At 41.5% G+C, this 22,729-nt stretch overlaps 1 protein-coding gene across 1 annotated transcript in view; it reads right to left on the reverse strand.

Moving 5' to 3' along the window:
- Positions 1–22,729, reverse strand: part of LOC124596038 (parathyroid hormone/parathyroid hormone-related peptide receptor-like) — a gene marked incomplete at its 3' end in the record, with an annotated part of 626,364 nt that overhangs the window by 35,299 nt on the left and 568,336 nt on the right. The window contains exons 4-6 of the mRNA XM_047135010.1: positions 12,073–12,160; positions 9,286–9,392; positions 2,794–2,925 (exon numbers count right to left, since the gene is read on the reverse strand). Coding sequence (XP_046990966.1) covers positions 2,794–2,925; positions 9,286–9,392; positions 12,073–12,160 — 327 coding nt within the window. The remainder of the gene's footprint in view (positions 1–2,793; positions 2,926–9,285; positions 9,393–12,072; positions 12,161–22,729) is intronic.

Raw genomic sequence — 22,729 nt, forward strand, 5'->3', positions numbered from 1 at the left:
TAGTCTGCGCAGAATATATATCTACCTGCCTTCCAAGAATGCCTACAGCCTCGCAAGGAATTCACAGCAGTGTGATAATACATACATGAATAAAGGCGTATTTGAAAATTATCTGTTGCCAGAACGTCTGTAGACGCGCGTGCAAGGCATCAGGTGAAAGCGGAAAACCTGTTACGACCACACACCAGCCTGTTATAGCCGCAAAGACACCCAAACGATGGAATCGTTTACAATTCTCAATTTATTAATATCCATTTGATTTACACATGAAATAGATGCACTGATGGTAGTTCAGTCAAAAATTAAAATAGGCCTCCTAAACAAAAAAAAAAGTTTACATGCGTACAAAGATCCAGAAGGCAATCACGGGGAGTAAACAATCTAAAAACAATAGCAACGCTATTTAAGCTACTAAAACATCTAGGAACCATCCTCTATCATAACAACATTAGCAAGCACGCGTACACACCCATGAACATCCACTCTAATGTCAGAACTTCATGTCGGTAAACTATTATGATACCAGAGTCATGAGAAACGTTATGGCACAGTAAATTTTCACTCGTTCAGTACACAAATGTAATGCTTATCTGGGTCATAATTTCTTATTACATATTAGACGCAGACTTGATTCTGTGACTTTGTCTGTCGATACATATTTACTATTATGATAATGTTAATAAGCAATAATATCGGACCTAACAATGAAAGAGTATTAATCATCAATAAATAGAAGACAATTGCTGCAAATCTACTAGAGGTGTACAGAGAGACTGTATCTAGTATTACATCAGTGTATGTGGTTCATGGGGAAACCTCATGAGCTACACTAGAAGAATAATTAAATTTAGTAAAGGACTGTATTAAAAATCATTGCGACCGACCTATGCCAGGAAGGTGATGGCTTAATACAGATCTAGAAAACGGTGTCCGAAAATATTAGGACGGAATCTGAAGAAATCACTCAATCAGTCAGTAACAAGATAGTCCATGTTTCTACTAACTCTCTCTTTCATGCTCTAGCGGAACTTGCGTGTAGAACTTTAAGGCCAAATCATTTAGACTACGAATGTCCATTAAATGTAGTTTTCCCAATGGTTTACACTTCTCTTACAACACAGCGTTTCAGTTTCAGTGCAGTCACATTCAGTAGGTTTTCAGATGGTAAAGTTCTCATTCTCTCCAAACGTATATGTTCATACATAGATTTATGTCACTGATCTGCCCACGTTTACCCAACTACAACGCCACCAAGATCTGTATATTTGCTGTCACTTTTTTAATTAGTAATCCGTGCAACGCAGGTGTTTCTGTGCTACGGAACACAATACACTGCAGTTGCAATTACATGTATATCTCGTTCTAAAATCTCTATTTTTGTAGTTGTACTGAATAGTCCTGTGGCACTGGAAGATATTGATACTACTTTGACTAAGATAAATTGTCATCGAAAAATACTTGAGACATAATGGAGTTTACAGCATCTGTATGCTTATTTGATATTGTTGCTGCAATTGTTTCGTTGTTTGTTGTTGATGATGGTGGAGGTGTTGACGATGTGTGAGCATGCGCGTGCATGCGTGCGTGCGTGCCCGTGTGTGTGTGTGTGTGTGTGTGTGTGTGTGTGTGTGTGTGTGTGTGTGTGTGTTTGTGTGCATATTCTGTTTTGCAGGCATTAGATGAAGGTCAGCACAGATGTTAAGCACGATACTTCTTGCACTGTAAAACCGTCGTAGCAGGTAAACAAAATGTACATCTAACTAAAGATTTAAAAGTCTATCGTAAGTTTAAGCTTCATGCTTTTTCTTATACCCCTTGGTAAAATTACAACTAAAGTCATTAATGAATATTTATCTGAATATTAAAAGTTGTGGAATGGAGTACTTCAAAATAAAAAGAGGTTCTTAGTTCGCCTTCACTCTTTCATAGGCATATATATTGACAGCTTGAATCCAATATTAGTTTTATTAGCAGGATGACAAAACTTCTGGGACTTGCAGAGTAAATTACAGAATATTTCTTCTAGGACTTAATAAAACGTCAGTACTGTGATCAGTACAACGCATTTAACGGCTTAAAATCTTATAAGACACGAGTCTGTCTTAGATACGTCTGACGAATGTAAAAAATTCTCCTTCAATACTGACAGCAACATCATTAATACAATGAAGGCAGGTGGAATTGAATATTTTCCTGGGAAGTGAAGCGAATGGTAATAATGCTACTGTAAATTCATAATGTTATTATAATTAGGTAGTTTGCCTACACTTAGTGATCAATGATCAGAGGTCATGAGCTCTGATAACTTCTCAGTCGTTATTCGGAAAACAGCATACATCATGAGATCAGCATTTAAAGATTTGCGGAATAATAGAGAAACAGCATCAGATCGGTAACAGTTTCCCATTTTCGTCCGTCCATGTCGGCTCCCAACATATTTTTCTTTATTAGTTTCAAATAGTTCCCTTACGTTATTTTTTAAACTTACTGCATACGGATCTCTGTGCACATGGATGCCAGTTCTCTCTTTAGAGCTATCAGAAACGTACATAATTCCATATCTTGTAAAATTGTGTGTTGCTATGTACTACCCAGTTCATAGAGAATGTGGTTGCTGGTATACCTGATATTCCTCCATTACTACTAAATTTTCAACATAAAATTTTATTAACACTGTATGTAATCTAGTACAGAAGAACACAGCGAGTGTTATGATAGAAATACATTTGCTATTTTATTTTTTAATCCGTTGAATATATTTTACACTTTAAAGAATAAAAAAGAATTACGTACCGCTAGAGTAGAATCATTAAGAGCTCCGGTAAAAGGCTCAGTCACAGTTGCATATAAAGAATCGTAGCATTCAGAATAGTTACTCCATTGCATCCAGGTACCATTGTCGTGACAGAATCTTGTTGCATTTTGCTGAAAACATGAAAATTATCTTTAGGACCAGCTAATAAAGGAAATGTTTGTAGTCAATTTTGAATGACACGTTAATCATCAGGGAACAAAAGCAGTTTGTGAAGCGTAACTGATGCTGTAGCTTCAATAGAATAATATAAGCTTATAAATGATCATCCGGTGTGACTGTCGTCAAGGGTAGAATTTATAGATAAGACTCTCTTGAAATGTATATGAGCTGAGAGCCACCATCTGCTAAAGTAAGACAAAGGAACATAGCTAAACTGGAATCCACTAGAGAAGCATTTCTCTGCACTACAAAAATCATTCTAGAAACGTTTCATGTGAGCGTTAACTAATTGCTGTAGAATGAAACAACCAAACTAGGATGTAAGCCTTGACTTTTCGTGACTTCCTGATTAAGATCTCGTTTTGAATCTTCATAAAGTGTGTCCTAATTCTGCCACCATATCCTACGGAATGATACTGAAATACACTCTATGAGAAAAAAAGTTAAGCATCCATAAGACATAGTCGGATGTCAATGTAACTTCGTACTTGTAAACAGCTTCGGCGGGTAAGTAGATGATTACAGCTGTATTTTTCTGAGTCACGCAAAGCGCCTACCAGTAATCATTGGTGTTGTTCGTGTTTAGTGTTGTTACCTCGCCTGATACGGTATACACGGGGCGTGAATAGCGTCAGATGTTAAGGACTTGGTGTTGCCGAGTACTCCTGTGAGACAGCGTTAACAGCAATTGATACAATTTTAAGATGCCTAATTATGGATCTCTCTTTGGCCGGATAATCGAAATATGTAATATCCTGATTGGTGGTATACTCGAATGTGGCAGTGGCCTCATGCTGTACTGCATGGGAACGTGAGAGCAGACATACTAGTCGTCAAGGGTCTGCTCGACAACGTCTTATTACCACAATGGAGGATCGCCATATTGTGCAGCAAGCACATCGTAACCCCTTCATACCTCCGTCTGCTGTCCGAGGAGAAGTAATGCGCTGCCTACAACGTTCTGCGTCATCCAGCACCATTTGTCGGAGACTAGCAGCCACCGATCTGGACACTTGCCGGTCCATGCATAGCCTGCTGTCAACGCCATGACACAAACGGATATGCAGTGACCAGGAAGCATTGACTACTGGAGAATTGCTTCCAATTCCCTGCAGTGATGAATCGCTATTCTGCGTTACCCAATGCTATCGTTGGCGAGAATGGCGGCCACATGGGGAAAGATCCCATTCTTCCAATGATTTGTATACGCTGCTGGCATCATGGTGTGGGAAGCCATCAGATATGGCTTGAAGTCACGGCTGGTAAGGCATGAGGGACATGTCATGTCACAACGGTACATCACGAAAATCTTGAGTCTTCATGTCTTACCTGCCACTCGACAGTATTGTGGTGCCATTTTTCAGTAGGGCATTGCTCGCACACACATTACTCGAACTGTTAGCGTGATGTGACGGTAGTCCAGTGGCCAGCAGGATCCACAGGTGTCTCCTTGAAAGAACATGTGTGGCATCATGCTGGACATGAACTCCGTCCAGGAGCCTGTATCAAGGATATCATGGGCGCAGTAGGTGTGCGCCAGTTTGCCACAGGAGATTATACAACGGCTTTATAACACTTTATTCAACCTAATCAGTGCTTAGACCATGGCCAGAGGCTGTGCAGCACTATGCTAATAAATAGGCACATACTGCCAAGATATTTGAAAATTAGACTCGATTTTGCAACCACTGAAATAACATCACATATCCTCTCATCTCGTGATGGTTCATTTCGTTTCCTATTCCCGTTCTGGGTGAACACTTTTTTTGTCATGCAGTTTGGTTAGCTCAAGTGAAATATCATACAGAACATTGGTACCAATCTTCTCCCAGGGAAAGGAACATGTCTGTATCTTATAATGCACATGTTGCATGTTGGAAAAAATATATAAAACTATTCGGTAATAAATGTTTTCGGTGGGTAGGAGAGTTGTTAGTCAAGAAACTAATAAATGAGCAATTGGACGTCCACTTGAAATTCCTACAATTATTAGTCCAAGGGGACCTAATGATCGTGAAACAACTAGTAATCAACATAGAGGAGGATGCTCTCAAATAATTACACGGTGACGGCATTAAATACCAGTGACATAAAATTTAGCGACTTTATCACGGTTCCCGAATGTGAATTAATCTGTGTGAAGTTCAGCGTCCAAGGTCGGTTAACAATCGTAATCGAATATTTGTACAGGCCATCTGGGTCAGGAGTTGTAATGGAAGACCGCTTCATCAATTCTACATGATTACTCTGCAGTTCACAAGTTAGTGTCTCGCAGAGGATTCGAAGAACCGCTTTCAAGCTGTTTTTATACCATTCCACTTTCGAACAGTGCGCGGGAAAAAGCTAATACTTAAATCTTGCCGTGAGAACTCTGATTTCTCATATTTTATTATGATGATCGTTTCTCCCTATGTAGGTGGACACAAAAAATACACTAACGGAAAAACGTCGCAACGCCAAAACGTAATTAATATAAACTAAGTGAATTTCGGAAATATATTTGTCTAGATAGCATATATAAGTGATTCACATTGCAAGCTCACAGGTTAATGTAAGGGCGACATATGCCATTGCAACTGTGAAATGCTGATGTACTAATAACCAGTGTAACGCCAAAATGTTGAATAAAAACGTGTAAACGTGCATACATTGTGGTGGACAGGTGCCGGATGTCAGTTTGTTGGATGGAGTTGCACGCCTGTTGCAATTGGTCAGTCAATACAGAGACGATTAATGCAGTTTGTGGATGATGCTGTAGCTGTATTCCGATGATGTGCCAAAAGTGCTCGATTGGAAACAGATATGGTGATCGAGCAGGCCAAGGCAACATGCCGACACTCCGTCCAGCATGTTGGATTACAGCAGCGGTATGTGGGCGAGCGTTATCCTGCTGGAAAATATCCCGTGGAATGATATTCATGGCCGGTCACTGTGGCCGAGCGGTTATAGGCGCTTCAGTCTGGAACCGCGCGACCACTACGGTCGCAGGTTCGAATCCTGCCTCGGGCATGGATGTGTGAGATGTCCTTAGGTTAGTTAGGTTTAAGTAGTTCTAAGTTCTAGGGGACTGATGACCTCAGTGTTAAGTCCCATAGTGCTCAGAGCCATTTGAACCATTTTATGATGTTCATAAATGGTAGCACAATAGGTCGAATTGCCAGATTGACATACAATTTGGCAGTCAGAGTGCCTCCGATAACCACAAGAGTGTTCTTGGTGTCATACGAAATCGCACCCCAGACGACAACTGCAGTTGTAGGTCCAGTTTTTCTAGCACAAAGACGTGTTGGTTACAGCCCTCAGCTGGCCTCTTTCTAACCAACACATAGTCATCACTGGCACCGAGGCAGAACAAGGTTTCATAAAGACCTCCAACCTGCCCTTCAATGAGCCCTCTCTTCATACAACTGAAGTCGCAAATGGAGATAGTTTGAGATCATTGGAATGCACTGGTAGTGACCGATTTGTAAATGTTCGTTGTGTCACTGCGGTGCTAACGTCGTCTCAAATTGCTGATGCAGATGCAGTATATGTGCCAGAGCTATACACTGAACCCAATGATGTTCCCTCTCAGTAGTGCCACGTCGCCGTCCAGAGCCCGGTCTTCCTCCGATCAGACATTCTGGTGACCACCGCTGCCAACGATCATCTACAGTCGCTACATTCCTGCCAAGTTTTTCCACAACATCGCAGAAGGGAAAACCAGCTTCTTGCAGCCCTATTACTCGACCTCGGTCAAACTCTGAGTTGTTGATAACGGCGTCTTTCACCCATTAAAGGCATTCTTGACCAATATCAACTCACAATGTACAATCTCAAAGGAAACTAACGCTCAAGTCCATTACAGTGCGCATTTAAAGCAAACCTGATTTGGATCCTCATAGTGTCACTACTCTTGTGCGACGAGCACGAAATTTGAGTATACATCATCTTTATGATGTAGAAACAACCCTAACAACCTTCGTGTCTTTCTTCTTCGTGTTGTTAGGTTCATAACTTTCTGAAGGGCATGGCAGCGAGCTGGTATGACATGGATGTACAAAAACTGCCACAGCGTCTACAAATATGCATCGACAGAAATGGTGATTATGTTTTAAAAAATAGCTAAATGTTCAATCTGTACACTAATGTAAACCATTGTAGAAATATACAGGTCTATGTAATTATAAAAAATACCTTACTTCTGGGGTTACCCTCGTAGATAATATAAAGAATTCGCACACATCTTTTACCATTTTTACATTATTATTTCTCGACCAAATACAGAATAAGCTCTCAGATGAATTTTGTATCTAGGTAACAAGTCCAAGGAATTTCAGGTACCAAATTAGATCTTGTTGCTATATGATTTTGTAGATAATTATGAAAAAGCTTAAACAAAATGTAACAATATTCAAGAACCACAATGTAGCCTTATTTTCCGAAGAAATGACGTTATATTCATGACACTTATAAATTTAATTGATGTGTAAGGTGTCAGGCAAATCCAGCACCTTCCATGAAAACCCTGACATGATAAGCAAATCCAGTAGTATGTCACATAGCTCCCAATAAATTGTGACATTAAATTAACCAAAGTAATACGAGTAACGAGTGAGCAAATGGAATACCACAGACTAGCACAAGATTGCCTAAATGCATGTCATACCTTCCCGCAGTGAGACAGACGCAGTTCCGAAGGGAGAAACGAGAACAGAAGCCGAGAGCAGAAACGTGTTAAGCTAGAAGGCCCTACGATAAGGGATGGACACCCACGTCGCCAGCTAACCGACAGGACTCCCCCCCCAGCCCATGTTAAAAGCTAGAGCCCTCCAGAAGAACAGCATAGATCTTACGATAACACTAAAAGGGCGACACCAGCCGCAAGTTTTAGCGTGAGACTTTTTCGCGTCTCTGTTACGTTGCAAACGTTAAAAACATTGCCCCACCACGAAAAGTAACCGACAGGACCCCCCCCCCCCCCCCCAGCCCATGTTAAAAGATAGAGCCGTCCAGAAGAACAGTATAGATCTTACGATAACACTAAAAGGGCCACACCAGCCGCAAGTTTTAGCGTAAGACTTTTTCGCGTCTCTGTTACGTTGCAAACTTTAAAAACATTGCCCCACCACGAAAAGTATAACCTTTCTCATTGGATAGACAGAATTTTTGTAGGCGGAGCTTAAGGTTAACATTGAGACCCTGATTGGTCAGATGAAAACACAGACAGTTAGTTTTTTTTTTAAACCAACTTCGGTAAATTGTAGTAAGGAGAAGTTAGAAAGAGAGTCGCTTCCGAGACGGCGAGCTGGATGGAGCTGCATAGCCCGACGCCCCCTGACACTGCCTAACCAACGACAAGGTAATGAACGCACGCGATGCCGCATAATAGCGCATAAAGCCTTACTCAGAACTGCAGAAGTCTCATCTGCAACACCCCCGTTTTGCGTAATACTAGTGTCGATCGTCAATTAAAGCTCATGGTATTCACATTTGCTACGTAAGTTAAAATCTGAAACGCGATGATTTTTCTGTTATATAATTATTGAGAAGCCACATCAGTCACTGTAATTTACGACAAGTTAGATTAGTAATTAAAGATAATTGAGGGTCACTGTAGAACATTTTGATAGTTTTCTCTTTTGTGAAATTTAATTTAAACCTAGATTATAGATGTGATATGGCATAGGTCATCCTTCGATCCTTTGTAGAACTTGTAAACCCATTCAGGGAATATTCGTTCACATTTTTGTTGAACGCAGTTGGTTTTTATCGTCCTGTATTAAAACATTTCCTTTTATCAATAGTGCAATTTATAAACAATGTTTTGTGAGTAAAATAAAATTTCCAATGGTAAACTTAACTGCTTTTTCGACGTTATTTTACCAGCTAACTAAAAATAGGAAAGCCTTGAACCCCTTCCACTAAATTTAGTTAGTATTAAGATTCTTTTACAAGGAGTGCAGTGGAGCTGACGCTGAAATCATAAAGTATTTGGTTATATCATCGCTAGTCTCACTGAACTCTTCTGAACTCTACATGTCACGTGTGGTCTGGCGTCTCCTTACCAGCAACAGGTCCCAGGTTCAAGCTAGTCAATTCCCTAAGAAACACGCTCAGAGCGTCGTTGCGCGAAAGTGGTTGGGAGACACGACTTAGAACAACAGACACCACGCAGAATGTGAGAGATGTTACGGTCCCAAAAATTAATTGTTGCCTTAATTCCTGAATCTAAATGGTATTCTGAAAAATATCTTTTAGCAATCAGAAGAAAGAAAACTGCAGAATCAAGTTTAAGACGTCAACACAGGAAACAAAAACAGAGTCAGTACCTTAGGATCAAACCCGAAGAAATATCCTGGGCATGGCAGAATTTGATTTTCCCCAGGCTCTGTCTCTGGCCAGCACAAAATTTGGTCCCATGTTGGTTTGCAAGTTCCTGAAACAAAAGAAAATAAATATCATCGTGAACAAATAGATCATATTGTTACATTTTAAATACTTCTCAACGTTATGAGACAAAAAACATAAATAATTCAGAGTTAGATCTTAAGCTGCCGACAGTAATTAGTGTAATGGGCTGGGACACTACGAATGCAGTGAGTGGTCATTACGCTGGGAATGAGGGTCTCATGGGTAGAGTGTAAGGGATAAGTCCCTGCAGTCGCACTATCCTCTGTGCCCTCGGTGGCTCAGATGGATAGAGCGTCTGCCATGTAAGCAGGGGATCCCGGTTCCTAGTCCCGGTCGGGGCACACATTTTCAACTGTCCCCGTTGATGTATTTCAACGCCTGTCGGCAGCTTAAGGTCTTGATTTAGTTATCGTTTAATTCTAGGGAGCTGCAGGGTCACGGTTCGGACATGTTCGAAAGAACAGATACCATCTTCACATATTCACATGTTACGTTGTTATGCGCTGACCAGCGACTTCGGGAAACAGGCGGCTTGGGAAGGCGCATCAGTAACAAACGAAGTCCTGAAAGAAGTGAGGAGACGCAGGTGTTTGTTTCAGCTACAATACACCACGATCCACATGCCAACTTAAGAGACGTTGCTGCAGTCGTTGGTATCACCCTCACATTTGTGTGGCGTACAGTACAGGGTCAGAGATTTCACCCGTATCGCCTGTCACTGACCCAAGAGCTACATGGGAACAGTTTCAATCGCAGAGTTACTTTCTGTGGATGGGCCATGCGTATTTTCACTCTGGACTCCTCAGAAAGCGTTTCGTTTTATGGTGAGCCCACGTTCGCAAAATTATGGTGCAGTGAACCGTCGTAACATGCACTACTAGGCCACAGACAATCCTCGGTGGTTGCGACCCATTGAATCCTTAGGGATGAAATCATGGGGCCACACTGTCAGGTGACATGTATCGGGCGTTTGTAGTCGACAGTTTGAATGCTCTCCTTGAACATGTGTATCTAGACATCAGAGACCATATGTCGATGCAGCACGATGGTCACCAGCACAATCTGTTCATGTTGTTGTGGAAGAACTCAACAACAGGTTCCCTGGAAGATGGTTGGGGAGCCGTGGTCCTCATGAATGGCCTATTTAGCACCAGTAAATTTCTTCTTGTAAGAATATCCAAAGAATCGTGTTTATGTGACTGAGGCCATAGCCCCAGATGATCTAAAACGGTGCATCGAGGAAGAGTGTCTCTCCGTGACAACGGCAACGTTACGTCTCGCCCGCATATCCCTTAAAAGGCGCGTAGCGTTGTGGACACATATTTGAAAACCTCATTTAAATCAACATTCGGCCGCCAGAACATCAATCACCACAAATTCACTTATTATGTACAGCGTGTGGTATCCGCCCTTGAAAGTGTGAAGGGTTGTAGTTCCAGAACTAAGCGTGATAAAAATGTAATTTAAATTGATTTATACACAGCTGATTCGAGTGCATCATAGAAGAAACTATTGCTCCATTTAAAAAATTGTATCTCTTTGCTGCAAGTCTTTGGGAAATAACACAATAAGCTATGTTCATAGCACCGCAGAAAGTGTAACGTTTCTTATGTTGACCTGTCGCAATAAATTTTCGCGTCAGCTATTACTATGCAAGTTACAGAGGCAGACACTTTTGCTGAAACACCCAGATATACAGCCTGCGTCCGTCTAAACGATTATTATAGTATAGTGTAAAACTTTGAAGTAAATCAGTTGATAACTTTTAGAAATTTATGTTAACAACTTTTCCACATTATATGATATACATATTTATATACAACATATATTAACAAGGATATAGCGTATTTGGGTCCAAATGTTTGTTAGAGTATTGTGTAAAAATCTGAAGTAAACAGTTAAAGACTTTTGGAGATTTCAGCCTATGCCTTTCCCCTTTATATACTATGTAGGTATTTCTATACAATATAAATTTAAAAAATGTAGTTTACGTTCATCTGAACGTTTATTAGAGTATTGTTAAAAATTTGAAGAAAACAGGTCAAGAACGCTTCGAATGCAAGCTTATACATCATACGTATTAAAAATGTATAGCTCAGGTCAGTCGGAACGTTATTAGAGCGAATAACTTTTCGAGATATTTGGTAATAATTTTACTCTACAATTTGTCGTCACACCCTTTATGCCACCCCCTGAAGCCACTTTGTGTCGATACAGAGGAATGTCTGAAATGTTTTCCTGGGCCTCTCATAAAAAATCACGTGATTTCAACGGTGAGCGTCACAGTTCTCAGCGTCATCGCAGAGGCATCGAAAGAAGGTAAGATGTACGTAAGAAGTGATGTGATGACCCTTCAGCCTTGCGACACGTCCACGGTGGAGCTGGACAGAATTGTTATGAAATTTGGTGCAACTGTAACAGCATTAATCCTCCTTAAAACTCAGATAAACTTCTGAACAGTGGTTTTTTTTTTCGCCTGTGTCGACACCTTGCTGCTTGAAGCGTAACTTCGTGGGTGCCGTCACAGCGCACCGCGCTTTAGCGCATTTACGGAGGAAGGTTGTACACACCTTAATTAAGTGCACAACGAGAAATAAATTCGTATCTCTGTTGGTCGACAAGTCATACAAAGAAAACGACAACATTATCACAAGAATGTGGGTTCATAGGTGTATAGACGAAAAAATATGTCAGGGTAGACTCACCTGAATCATTTGATGGAGATGCAGTTGATAAGTTTCTGCATTCGCTTTCTTTCTGCTTCAAGATTCTCTTCTGCTCGTCCATAACATTCTGTAACAATGGACACTTTTTTATTGTAGATAAGCCAGGTTTAATTAACACACAGTTGTGTCTATTTAACAAGTAGTTTAAATTTCGCATAAGTTACTTTACCGTCCAGTAGTTCGATAATACAGCTATCTTTATCTTTACACGGCAATGTCAAATTATAAAACGTCACAACTTTCTAAGATAGTCGGTTGCAATACGAAGAACGTTGATTCCAATTTCAAGCATTGTAAATTTTTTTTATCTTTTCATTTAGATATCCTGTCAATAAATAGCAGAATGTATTTATTTCTTTTAGTTAAATAGTCTTAATGTTGTTCGAAATAAGCACTGCATGAAAAGGAAAAGAAGCAGAGGGATACAGCGCTATTTAAAACACACAATATTCTGCACTCAGAGTACTTATCAAACAAGAATATTACATAGAAGAAAAAAGAATAACACGTAAAGAGGAAACAGGTTGGCACCTGCAGGCCGTGTTCAGAATGCGGAATCGTATTTAACTTTAAAGATTCGATAGAAGTTGGTTAGCTGATTTGGGAGACGCCACCAAACAGCGAGGTCTTCGGTCCCAGTGGATTGGGTGAGGATGTGGAAGGAAGTTGGCCGTGCACACTCAAAGGAACCATCCCGGTGTTTGCCTGATGCGATTTAGGAATATCACGGAAACCTAAATGAGCATGGCCAACGCTGGTTTGAACCGTGGTCCTGCCGAATGCGATTCCAGTGTGCAAACCACTGCGCCATCTCGCTCTTTCGACAGAAGTCATAGAATACAAGGCACTTTGATACCTACAAGAAAAACCGTAAATAATATTCCTTCAACAAGCAGAACTGAAATATCTACAAACTACCTTTTTCTGTGAAGAGGTATTCGCTTTTACGTTTTGTGAGTTTCAAGACACATAAATATTAATGTTCATTGTGGCACCATTTATCGTAATTTAAATATACGTATATCTGATCTAAAATGAAGAAAAGATTTTTGCAAGTGCAGTAACCCATGGATTCCACATTACGTTTTTTTATAATGATACTTGGATGTAACCAGTAAGCTAACGATCCTTTAAGGTATTAAAATCCCATTTTTCAAACAGCTTAAAACTTATGATTTCTCTGTACATGAGTAAATGTATTAAATATTTTCCTTTAAGCTTATAAGCGAAGGAAAGTTTTGGAACATTTGTAATTATGCTTAAAGTTCATTGTAAGTCACTAAGTGCTCTCATTATGAAACACTGGCTGAATATAAACTCGGTAACTGGTGTGTCATTTCAAGAAAATGCTAGCTTTTCACGCATCTCAATGTTTATGAACTCGTATCTCAAGAATTACAGGTCGTACAATGATATAATTTTGCAGACGCATTAAGGGGTATATTTACACACTCTATCGAAAGTGTGTTTCGAATTGAGGTAGTAGAAAGAGGTAATAAATCAAAACTATATACATGATGCTGGAGTTGGACTGTGTGAAAAAACAAAAATTTAACGTGTGAAAAACTTTTTTCTTTCATCATTTTTCGAGAGGTGTCAACCGAAAGGGTTGAAACAGTCACCCACCACGAAGGAATTATCTGAATGGAACGGAATTCGGTAGATTCAATATACATGTACAGGAAAATAAATGAATACAGTTTCAGAAAAATTGGATGATTTATTCAAGAGAAAGAGCTTCACAAACTAAGGAAGTCAACAACATGTTGTTTCACCTCTGGCCCTTACGCAAGACATTACTCGGCTTGGCTGGCCATTGGGGCACAGTTCGGAGCGGAACTCATCACCGAAGTCCGTTCTACTCCAGTTAATGAGATTTCAGACCGGAAAAGTGTCCCGAGTCGCCCTGGACAGATGTGGGACATCAACCTGACTGTCGCCGACACAAGATCTGACAACAATGGGCGACAGTGTGGGATATAGCAGAGCTCCTTCAGTTGTTATCTGAGGCACCCTTACAGCCTAGCAGTACGTCTACCATATCCTACGAGGCCGATTTATCCTGGGTTTACATTTCAAAGAGATAACGCCCACCCACACATGGAGACAGTTTCTACTGCTTATCTTCATTCTTGCCAAACCCTGTCTTGGCCAGCAAGGTCGCCGTTAAGGAGCATTACGAGCAGGACCCTCCCAATAGTTCGGGATTTTGCAGTTCTAAAACGCCAACTGAACAGAGTTTTGCACGGAGTCCCTCAGGAGGACAATTCTATCAATCAATGAGAAGCAGAATAACTGCTTGAATAAGAGCCAGAAGTAGACCAGTGCGTTACTGACTTGCTCAATTTGTGAAGCTCTTTCTCTTAGAACAAAAAATCGTCAACATTTCTGAAATTGTAACAATTTGTCTGTCTGTACATGTACGTCACATCTACCGATATCCGTCTCATCCTTCGAGGTACGTTGACTTTTTTTCCCCATTTTTTAGTTTTTCTAACGCCTACAGCGATACATTGTGCTGCTATTCACGCCGGCTGCTGGCCATGTCTGTTACCTTGCACGCAACGTAAATGTTCTTATGAATTTTTACTCTAATGCTGGTTATTTGATGTTTGTGTATGAAACTCCCTACATCCTTCCGTACGTACATTTTAGTTTATGTTCTTCAAAACTTTCATCAATTTTATTGTTTGGTAATTATTTAAGCAGTGTTCCCCAAGATTTTTGTAACATTTCTGTACGTATTCTGAAGATAAATTTATTAACCCTCACTGTCTCCCCTTATTATGTTCTTATGTCCCCCCTTTGTATCGCCTTTTATATGTATAGTTTTCATCTTTTTATTAAATGTATCACTCAGCTGAAGAGCGGCGAATTGTGCCGCTGGCAGCCCTCCCCTGCGCATATGGGCAGCGGAATGAAATCACAATAAAGGAAAAAAAAATTCGAAACGTGTGTCAATAAAGCTGAGTTACTGAACATGAAATGCATGCATTCCTTTTGCAGTGACTATAACCGTAGTGTATAAAATGTTCCATGTGTATACAACCTTTGCATACCTAGATGACTGTATGTGGCGGTTCAAAAAATATATTTTAGTTCAAGTAAAGACGACCAGTGCAACAGATATTAGACATTCAAAATATTTCCATAAACATCAGTAACGTTGAAGTACCATAAAATTTGAATTTGCTACTGGCCGTTTTGTTTTAATTATCATAGCTGATTACGTCATCCACTTTCGTGAGTTACTTACATTTGTAATTGCAAACAGACTGCCTCACCAAGAATGTGAAGCACCCGCAAGGGAGGACAAACGAAATGAAATGTGATGTTGCTTCAATGTTTAATCCATTGCAACAAATTTACAAAGAGCTTAGAAGTACGACGTTGCACCCCTTCTAGCCTAGATGCAGTCGTTGGCTCGGTTGGGGTGAACTATCTAACAGCAGGCGCTAGCTGGAGAGCCTGAGCTTTTAGAACTTCCTGCAGTCTCTCGCGTCTTCCGGTGGACGGGGCATTGTGGTGCTGCGACGACAGTTGGAGTTAGTAGTGGGCACGTGAGAACTGTAGTGTGTTAAAGTCTGTCGAGTGAAAATATAGTGAAAGAGCTGTGAATAAGAAATATGCGAAGCTGGATTATAAATACATAGTATAATAGCACTTTGATAGAAATATTTCGTTGCAAATACAGATGATGAAAAGTCTTCAAATGGCTCTGAGCGCTATGGCACTTAACATCTGAGGTCATCAGTCCCCTAGCACTTAGAACTACTTAAACCTAACTAACCTAAGGAAATCACAAACATCCATGCCTGAGGCAGGATTCGAACTTGCGAACGTAGGTGTCGCGCGGTTCCGGACTGAAGCGCCTAGAACCGCTCGCCCACCGCGGCCGGCGTTGAAAAGTCTGTCATGTGTTTGCAGTGAATGACCCTCTATAATGGCCAGTCTCATCAGAGTGAATGATTAGCCCTATTTTCCACTGTCTGACGGCAGATAAATTAAGTGAAATCGCATTTTATTATTTCAGAGTAACCTTTCTCTTTCCCATAAATAATCTGGCAATAAATATTTACAGTTAAACCAAGTTCAGTTAGCTTGCAGTTTAGTATTTTATGTGATCATTGGCAGCCATCATGAACACGCAGTCAGATCTCTTAAAATTGTAGGTGAGGAGGGGGCAGGGTCTGTTAGGGGAGGGCTTACGAACTGTTGTAACTGATCGGCGATTTCCTGCGCACTGGTAATGGGAAAGAGTTGACGATCGAGCTAGTCCCACACATGATACACCAGCTCTTGCTGGTCTCGGGAGCACCTCAGCATCAGATTGATCATAGAGACACGTGCCGTAAGTGGAGAGCACTGTCCGGTTTGAAAAATGCCACCACGGCACTGCGCAGACGTAGGATGTCTATGACATACAGTTGTGCCGTAAGGGTTTTCTTAGTCACAACCAGCTGTGGTTTCAAATAATACTCTTTGATTCGTCTCACCATTGACACTAGCATTAACACCGTTGTGCCTCTGTAAAACACTGTAATAAGGTGATCTGCCCAAGGCGCCACCATACCCTACAACGATGGCTATCCAGGGTAGTGGAGAACACCTGTAACCAATGCGATGCCGTTCAGTAGCAGCCCATGCTTGCCGTCTTTGGCATATCTCCATCGCTGCCGTTTGTGTTGTGGAGTTAACGGCAGCCTACACATGGGGCGACAATACCTCAGTTAGGCTGCTGCTACCGCCCAATAGTGCAGGATGATACAGTACGTTGCACGGTGTCCTTCACTTGCTCTAGGATAACAGAGAGCGAGCGAGGTGGCGCAATGGTTAGCACACTGGACTCGCATTCCGGAGGACGACGGTTCAATCCCGCGTCCTGCCATATGCCATACTGATTTAGGGTTTCCGTGATTTCCCTAAATCGCTTCAGACAAATGCCGGGAGGGAACCTTTGAAAAGTCACGGTCGACTTCCCTCTCTATCCTTCGCTAATGGAATCAGACCGATGACCTCGCTGTTTGGTCTCTTCCCCAAACAACCAAACCCAGCCCTCGGATAACAGACGCGTATGTGAAGGGGTTACGATGTGATTGTGGCACGTTACGATGATTGAAGTTGCTTTCCCAAACTTTGTCAACATATGCTTCAGTATATTAATGTCTGAACTGTTGAATTTCAGAGTGAAACAGATGAATATCTTTCACTAAATGCACCGCTTTAAGAAAAAAAGAAGAGGTGCTAGATTATAAAACTATGAAGCTAAAAGTCGGTCAGAATGCGCAAATGTATGACGAAATTAACTGTTATAAATTTCAACATGATCAGAGCAATATTTTGCTCAAAAGCAATGTTTTTACAAAAGAATTAAAGGCTCTAAAGATTAGACTTAGAAATATGAAACTTGTATGAAGATTCAGTTCGGTATAAAACAGTAAATATGTGAACACATTAAGCTACCCCAAATAGTTTTCGAGTAATTTACTGAAAACTAAATTTTGAACAAATACGTCCTCATTTGTAATAGATCAAGTATCAGTTATATTAATGATATGAAGTTTTGATTACAGTATGTGATGAAACCCTTTAAATAATAGAGCTATAACAAGTTTCAAGACTTTGATGTAAATAACAATCAATACAAGATCTCTTAAAGTGATAGTTCAGAGGTCATGTTCTACTGCCAGTTCCGGTCTAAAAATTCTAGACGGAAAAATTTAAATGCAGGCGAGCTTAAACTTTTTCTGTAATTAAAGCCTAATTAACTCCATTCATACAAAAATTACGAATATTTGAAACTGATTAATGACAGTGTTATAGAATACTATGTGCCCGAGAAAGCGGCCACTTAGATGCCGCGACTTGGGGTAGAGCAGGTGACGGCAGGTTTTTCCCTTCGGCCGTCCGCTGCGCCCTTATATAAATACGTCCTGGGAGGCCGTGACTTCACTTCGCTCGCACCCGCGTTAGTAAACGCCGGCTCACGCGCTGCCTCGGGTGACGTCACAACCTTGCTGCTACTAAACGCATGTTTTTAGTAATACTAGAATGTGAACTCGCAAGGACTGTACACCATCGTGTAGCGCTTAGATTTCGCGGAAGTAACCGTTTGTGTGGCACCCGTAATATTACCAAACTGCGTGGCAAGCGGTGACTTCTGTAGCGAGCAATTAACTTTGATTATCAGAACTCAGGTCGAACGACCGTTTTATGGAAACCTACCGTAGCGGTCGCCGCTGAACTGCTCATGGTGCTGTTTATGACAGAAACACCATTATTATTATTATTATCAGGAATATTACTATGTTGTGCGTGTGAATGTTTATCAAATATATCAATTAGAACTCAAAATTTTCAATTATAATCATAGTTCCTGAACCCGCTGAGCAAACTGAGGGTCGAAATATTTCTTTCAGGAAACAAAAGAAGAATGTTGACGTGCAGACTGGAAACTATGGTCAGTATGTTCGCTTTCTGGCTGCCCGCAGAAATAGTTTCCAGGCTCTCGTTAAAGACGGCGAGCAATATTTCATATTTCTTATTTTTAACTCGCCGCCCCATAAGTGGTCAGACGCGGGTTGACCGGAACTTTAAGGATGAGTGAGTCTGCCCACATGTTCTCATGCAGTCCAGCATGGGGCCTCGGTAACATCCGAATGCTCCACAAATCTGGTTATTTCACGATTCGAGCAGCCGCCAAATTGGACACAAAATAAGGCCCCTTTCAAACTCAACAACGTAGTCTACTGATAACGCTGTCTCGTATGAATACGCGGAATATCCGTGTCCTACACGGTCATCAGTCGACATCTAATGCCGTTCACACCCCTTATATACCATACCAGGAGCCGGTCGCTGTGGCCGAGCGGTTATAGGTGCTTCAGTCCGGAACCACGCGGCTGCTACGGTCGCAGGTTCGAATCCTGCCTCGGGCATACATGTGTGTGATGTCCTTACGTTAGTTAGGTTTAAGTAGTTCTAAGTCTAGGGGACTGATGACCTCAGATGTTAAGTCCCATAGTGTCAGAGCCATTTGAACCATTTCGAACCCTACCAGGACTGGCAACAGCACTAAATACGAACAACAATATGGACTCTGGAGGCTGTTCTACTTGTGACAGAGAGTTACAGTTGTAATCATTTACATACCCGTCGAAGGCGTTTACATAGACGATGTTACATCGAAGTCTGTCACTGCCTTCTTTCACTTTTAGTGGGGCAGTGTATTTTTCACATTTTTTGATGACATAAAAAGGTTTTCTACACTTGTATAATAAATTTTTCTGTGTAGTTAATGTTCCTAACATTATCAACAACTGAAATATTGGATAAATTCATGTTTTAAGAATGGAACTGTTCGCTTCAGAGCAGCACTGGGAAGCCGTAGAAAGGATTATTGCAAATTCACCCTTTGATTATATCTTTATCTTTCCGTTAATTCTGCTGTCTTTAAATACCACTTGAAGCATACGTATACAACTATGTTCAGTTTCGGGTCGGTGCGAAAAAACGAAAAGCAGAATTTGACTTTCATAGAAAATCCTCGTATTTGTCGGAACTTGGAGTAACATTCTTTGCTCAAATAATACAGCAGAAACACAAATCAAGCTAAAAATAGCTGTATTAGCACTAATTTCGTGCTGTATACCATCCTTTAGAAACTCTGATTACATTATTCACAAAATAAATCCGCAAATATCGGCATCATTGTCAGCCTTCTTCTTCTGAAGCATCTAGCCACAACAACGACAAAACTGCACGGCACGTGCTAGCAAGCAACATCCAATTTGCGCTGCCCTTGCTGCTGGTGTAATTCTACTGTTTTCTGTTGCGACGAAATACAACTCATCCCTCCTACCCTATAGACCCGTTAACAAAGGAAGAAAAGGAAATAAATAACCGTATACCCCAATTTTTTGTACGTCGGTAGGAGGAACTGCTATGATTAACATACTGAAAATCCTGAGCGGTGAGGGACAAGCGTGGCGGTCGTTTCAGCGTCACTGTTTTTAGGCTTTTCTTGAATAACTCGAAAAGGGCGGCATTTAGTGAAAATGTGTTACTTTATAAATTTGAGAGCATTAAGTTTGCTACAAAAAAGTCTTATTCATCTCATTCCGGGATTAATTATTCAAAATTAATAAAAACAATGGCTTAGTTGCATAAAAATAATTACTGTTAAAGGAGTGGGTTAAGTAAACTGAGGTTATAAAAGTCATGCGATAGCGTTATGCACGTAAACACATGACGGTAGTATCGCGTACACGAAATATAAAGTGGCAGTGCGTTGGTGGACCTGTCATTTGTACTCAAGGTGATTCATGTGAAAAGGTACGTGATTGTGACTACACGATAAGAAATAATATACAACTGGCCATTAAAATTGCTACACCAAGAAGAAATGCTGATGATAAACGGGTATTCATTTAACAAACATATTGTACTAGAACTGACTTGTGATTACATTTTCATGCAATTTGGGTGCATACATCCTGCGAAATCAGTACCCAGAACAACCACCTCTGGCCGTAAAAACGGCCTTCATACGCCTGGGCATTGAGTCAAACAGAGGTTGGGTGGCGCGTACAGGTACAGCTGCCCATGCAACTTCAACACGACACCACAGTTCATCAAGAGTAGCGACTGGCGTATTGTGACGAGCCAGTTGCTCGGCCACCATTAACCAAGCGTTTCCAGCTAGTGAGAGATCTGGAGAATGTGCTGAGCAGGGCAGCAGTCGAACATTTTCTGTATCCAGAAAGGCCCGTACAGGACCTGCAGCATGCGATCTTGTATTATCCTGCTGAAACGTAGGGTTTCGCAGGGATCCAATGAAGGGTAGAGCCACGGGTCGTAACATGTCTCAAATGTAACGTCCACTGTTCAAAGTACCATCAATGCGAACAAGAAGTGGCCGAGACGTGTATCCAATGGCACCCCATACCATCACGCAGGGTGATACGCCTGTTCGGCGATGACGAATACACGCTTCCAATATGCGTTCACCGCGATGTCTCCAAACACCGATGCGACCATCATGATGCTGTAAACAGAACCTGGATACATCCGAAAAAAATGACGTTTTGCCATTCGTGCACCCAGGTTCGACTTCGATTCCACCATCGCAGGCGCTCCTGTCTGTGATGCAGCGTCAAGGGTAACCGCAGCCATGGTCTCCGAGCTGGTAGTCCGTTCTGCTGCAACGTCGTCGAACTGTTCGTGCAGATAGTTGTTGTCTTGCAAATGTCCCCATCTATTGACTCAGGAATCGAGGCGTGGATGCACGATCCGTTACAGCCATGCGGATAAGATGCCTGTCATCTCGACTGCTGGTGATACGAGGCCGTTGGGATCGAGCACGGCGTTCCGTATTACCCTCCTGAACCCACCGATTCCATATTCTGCTAACAGTCATTGGATCTCGACCAATGCGAGCAGCAATGTCGCGATACGATAAACCGCAATCGCGATAGGCTACAATCCGACCTCTATCAAAGTCGGAAACGTGATGGTACGCATTTCTCCTCCTTACACGGGGCATCACAACAACGTTTCACCAGGCAACGCCAGTCAACTGCTGTTTGTGTATGAGAAATCGGTTGGAAACATGCCTCATGTCAGCACGTTGTAGATGTCGCCACCGGCGCCAACCTTGTGTGAATGCTCTGAAAAGCTAACCATTTGCATATCACAGCATCTTCTTCCTGTCGGTTAAATTTCGCGTCTGTAGCACGTCATCTTCCTGGTGTAGCAATTTTAATGGCCAGGATTGTAGATTTTGAACGCGGGATGGTAGCTGGAGCGTTGGACATTCCATTTCGGAAATCGTTAGCGAATTCAGTATTCCGAGATCCACAATGTAAAGAGTGTGCCGAGAATATCAAATTTCAGGCATTACTTCTCTCCACGGAAAACGCGGTGGCCGACGGTCTTCACTTAACGACCGAGGGCAGCAGTTCTTGCGTAGAGTTGTCAGCGCTAACAGAAAAGCAGCACTGGGTGAAATAACCGTAGAACCTAATGTGGAACGTACGACAAACATCTGTGCTGTGATATTTGGCATTAACGGGCTATGGCAGCAGACGACCGACGTGATGGCTTTTGCTAAGAGTACATCGCCTGCAACGCCTCTCCTGGGCTCGAGAACATATCGATTGGACATTAAACAACAGGAAAACCGTGGCCTGGTCAAATGAGTCCCGATTTCAGTTGATCAGATCTGATGGTAGGTTTCTAATGTGACGCAGACTCCACGAAGTCATGGACCCAAGTTGTCAAAAAGGCAGTGTGCATGCTGGTGGTGGCTCTATAATTCTGAGAGCTATGTTTACTTGGAATGGAGTGGGTCATCTGGCGCTGCTGAACTACTGCGAAAGCAAAGAGAGCTCCACTCCAAGTTTAAACGCAGACAAACAGAAGCTAAACGATGTCAAAGTTAGCGTAAGGAGGGCTATGCGTGAAGCGTTCATTGAATTCGAAAGTAAAATTCTATGTACCGACTTGACAGAAAATCCTAGGAAGTTCTGGTCTTACGTTAAATCAGTAAGTGGCTCGAAACAGCATATCCAGACACTACGGGATGATGATGGCATTGAAACAGAGGATGACACGCATAAAGCTGAAATACTAAACA

Source organism: Schistocerca americana, chromosome 1, assembly GCF_021461395.2.
Source record: "Schistocerca americana isolate TAMUIC-IGC-003095 chromosome 1, iqSchAmer2.1, whole genome shotgun sequence".
NCBI lineage: Eukaryota > Metazoa > Arthropoda > Insecta > Orthoptera > Acrididae > Schistocerca > Schistocerca americana.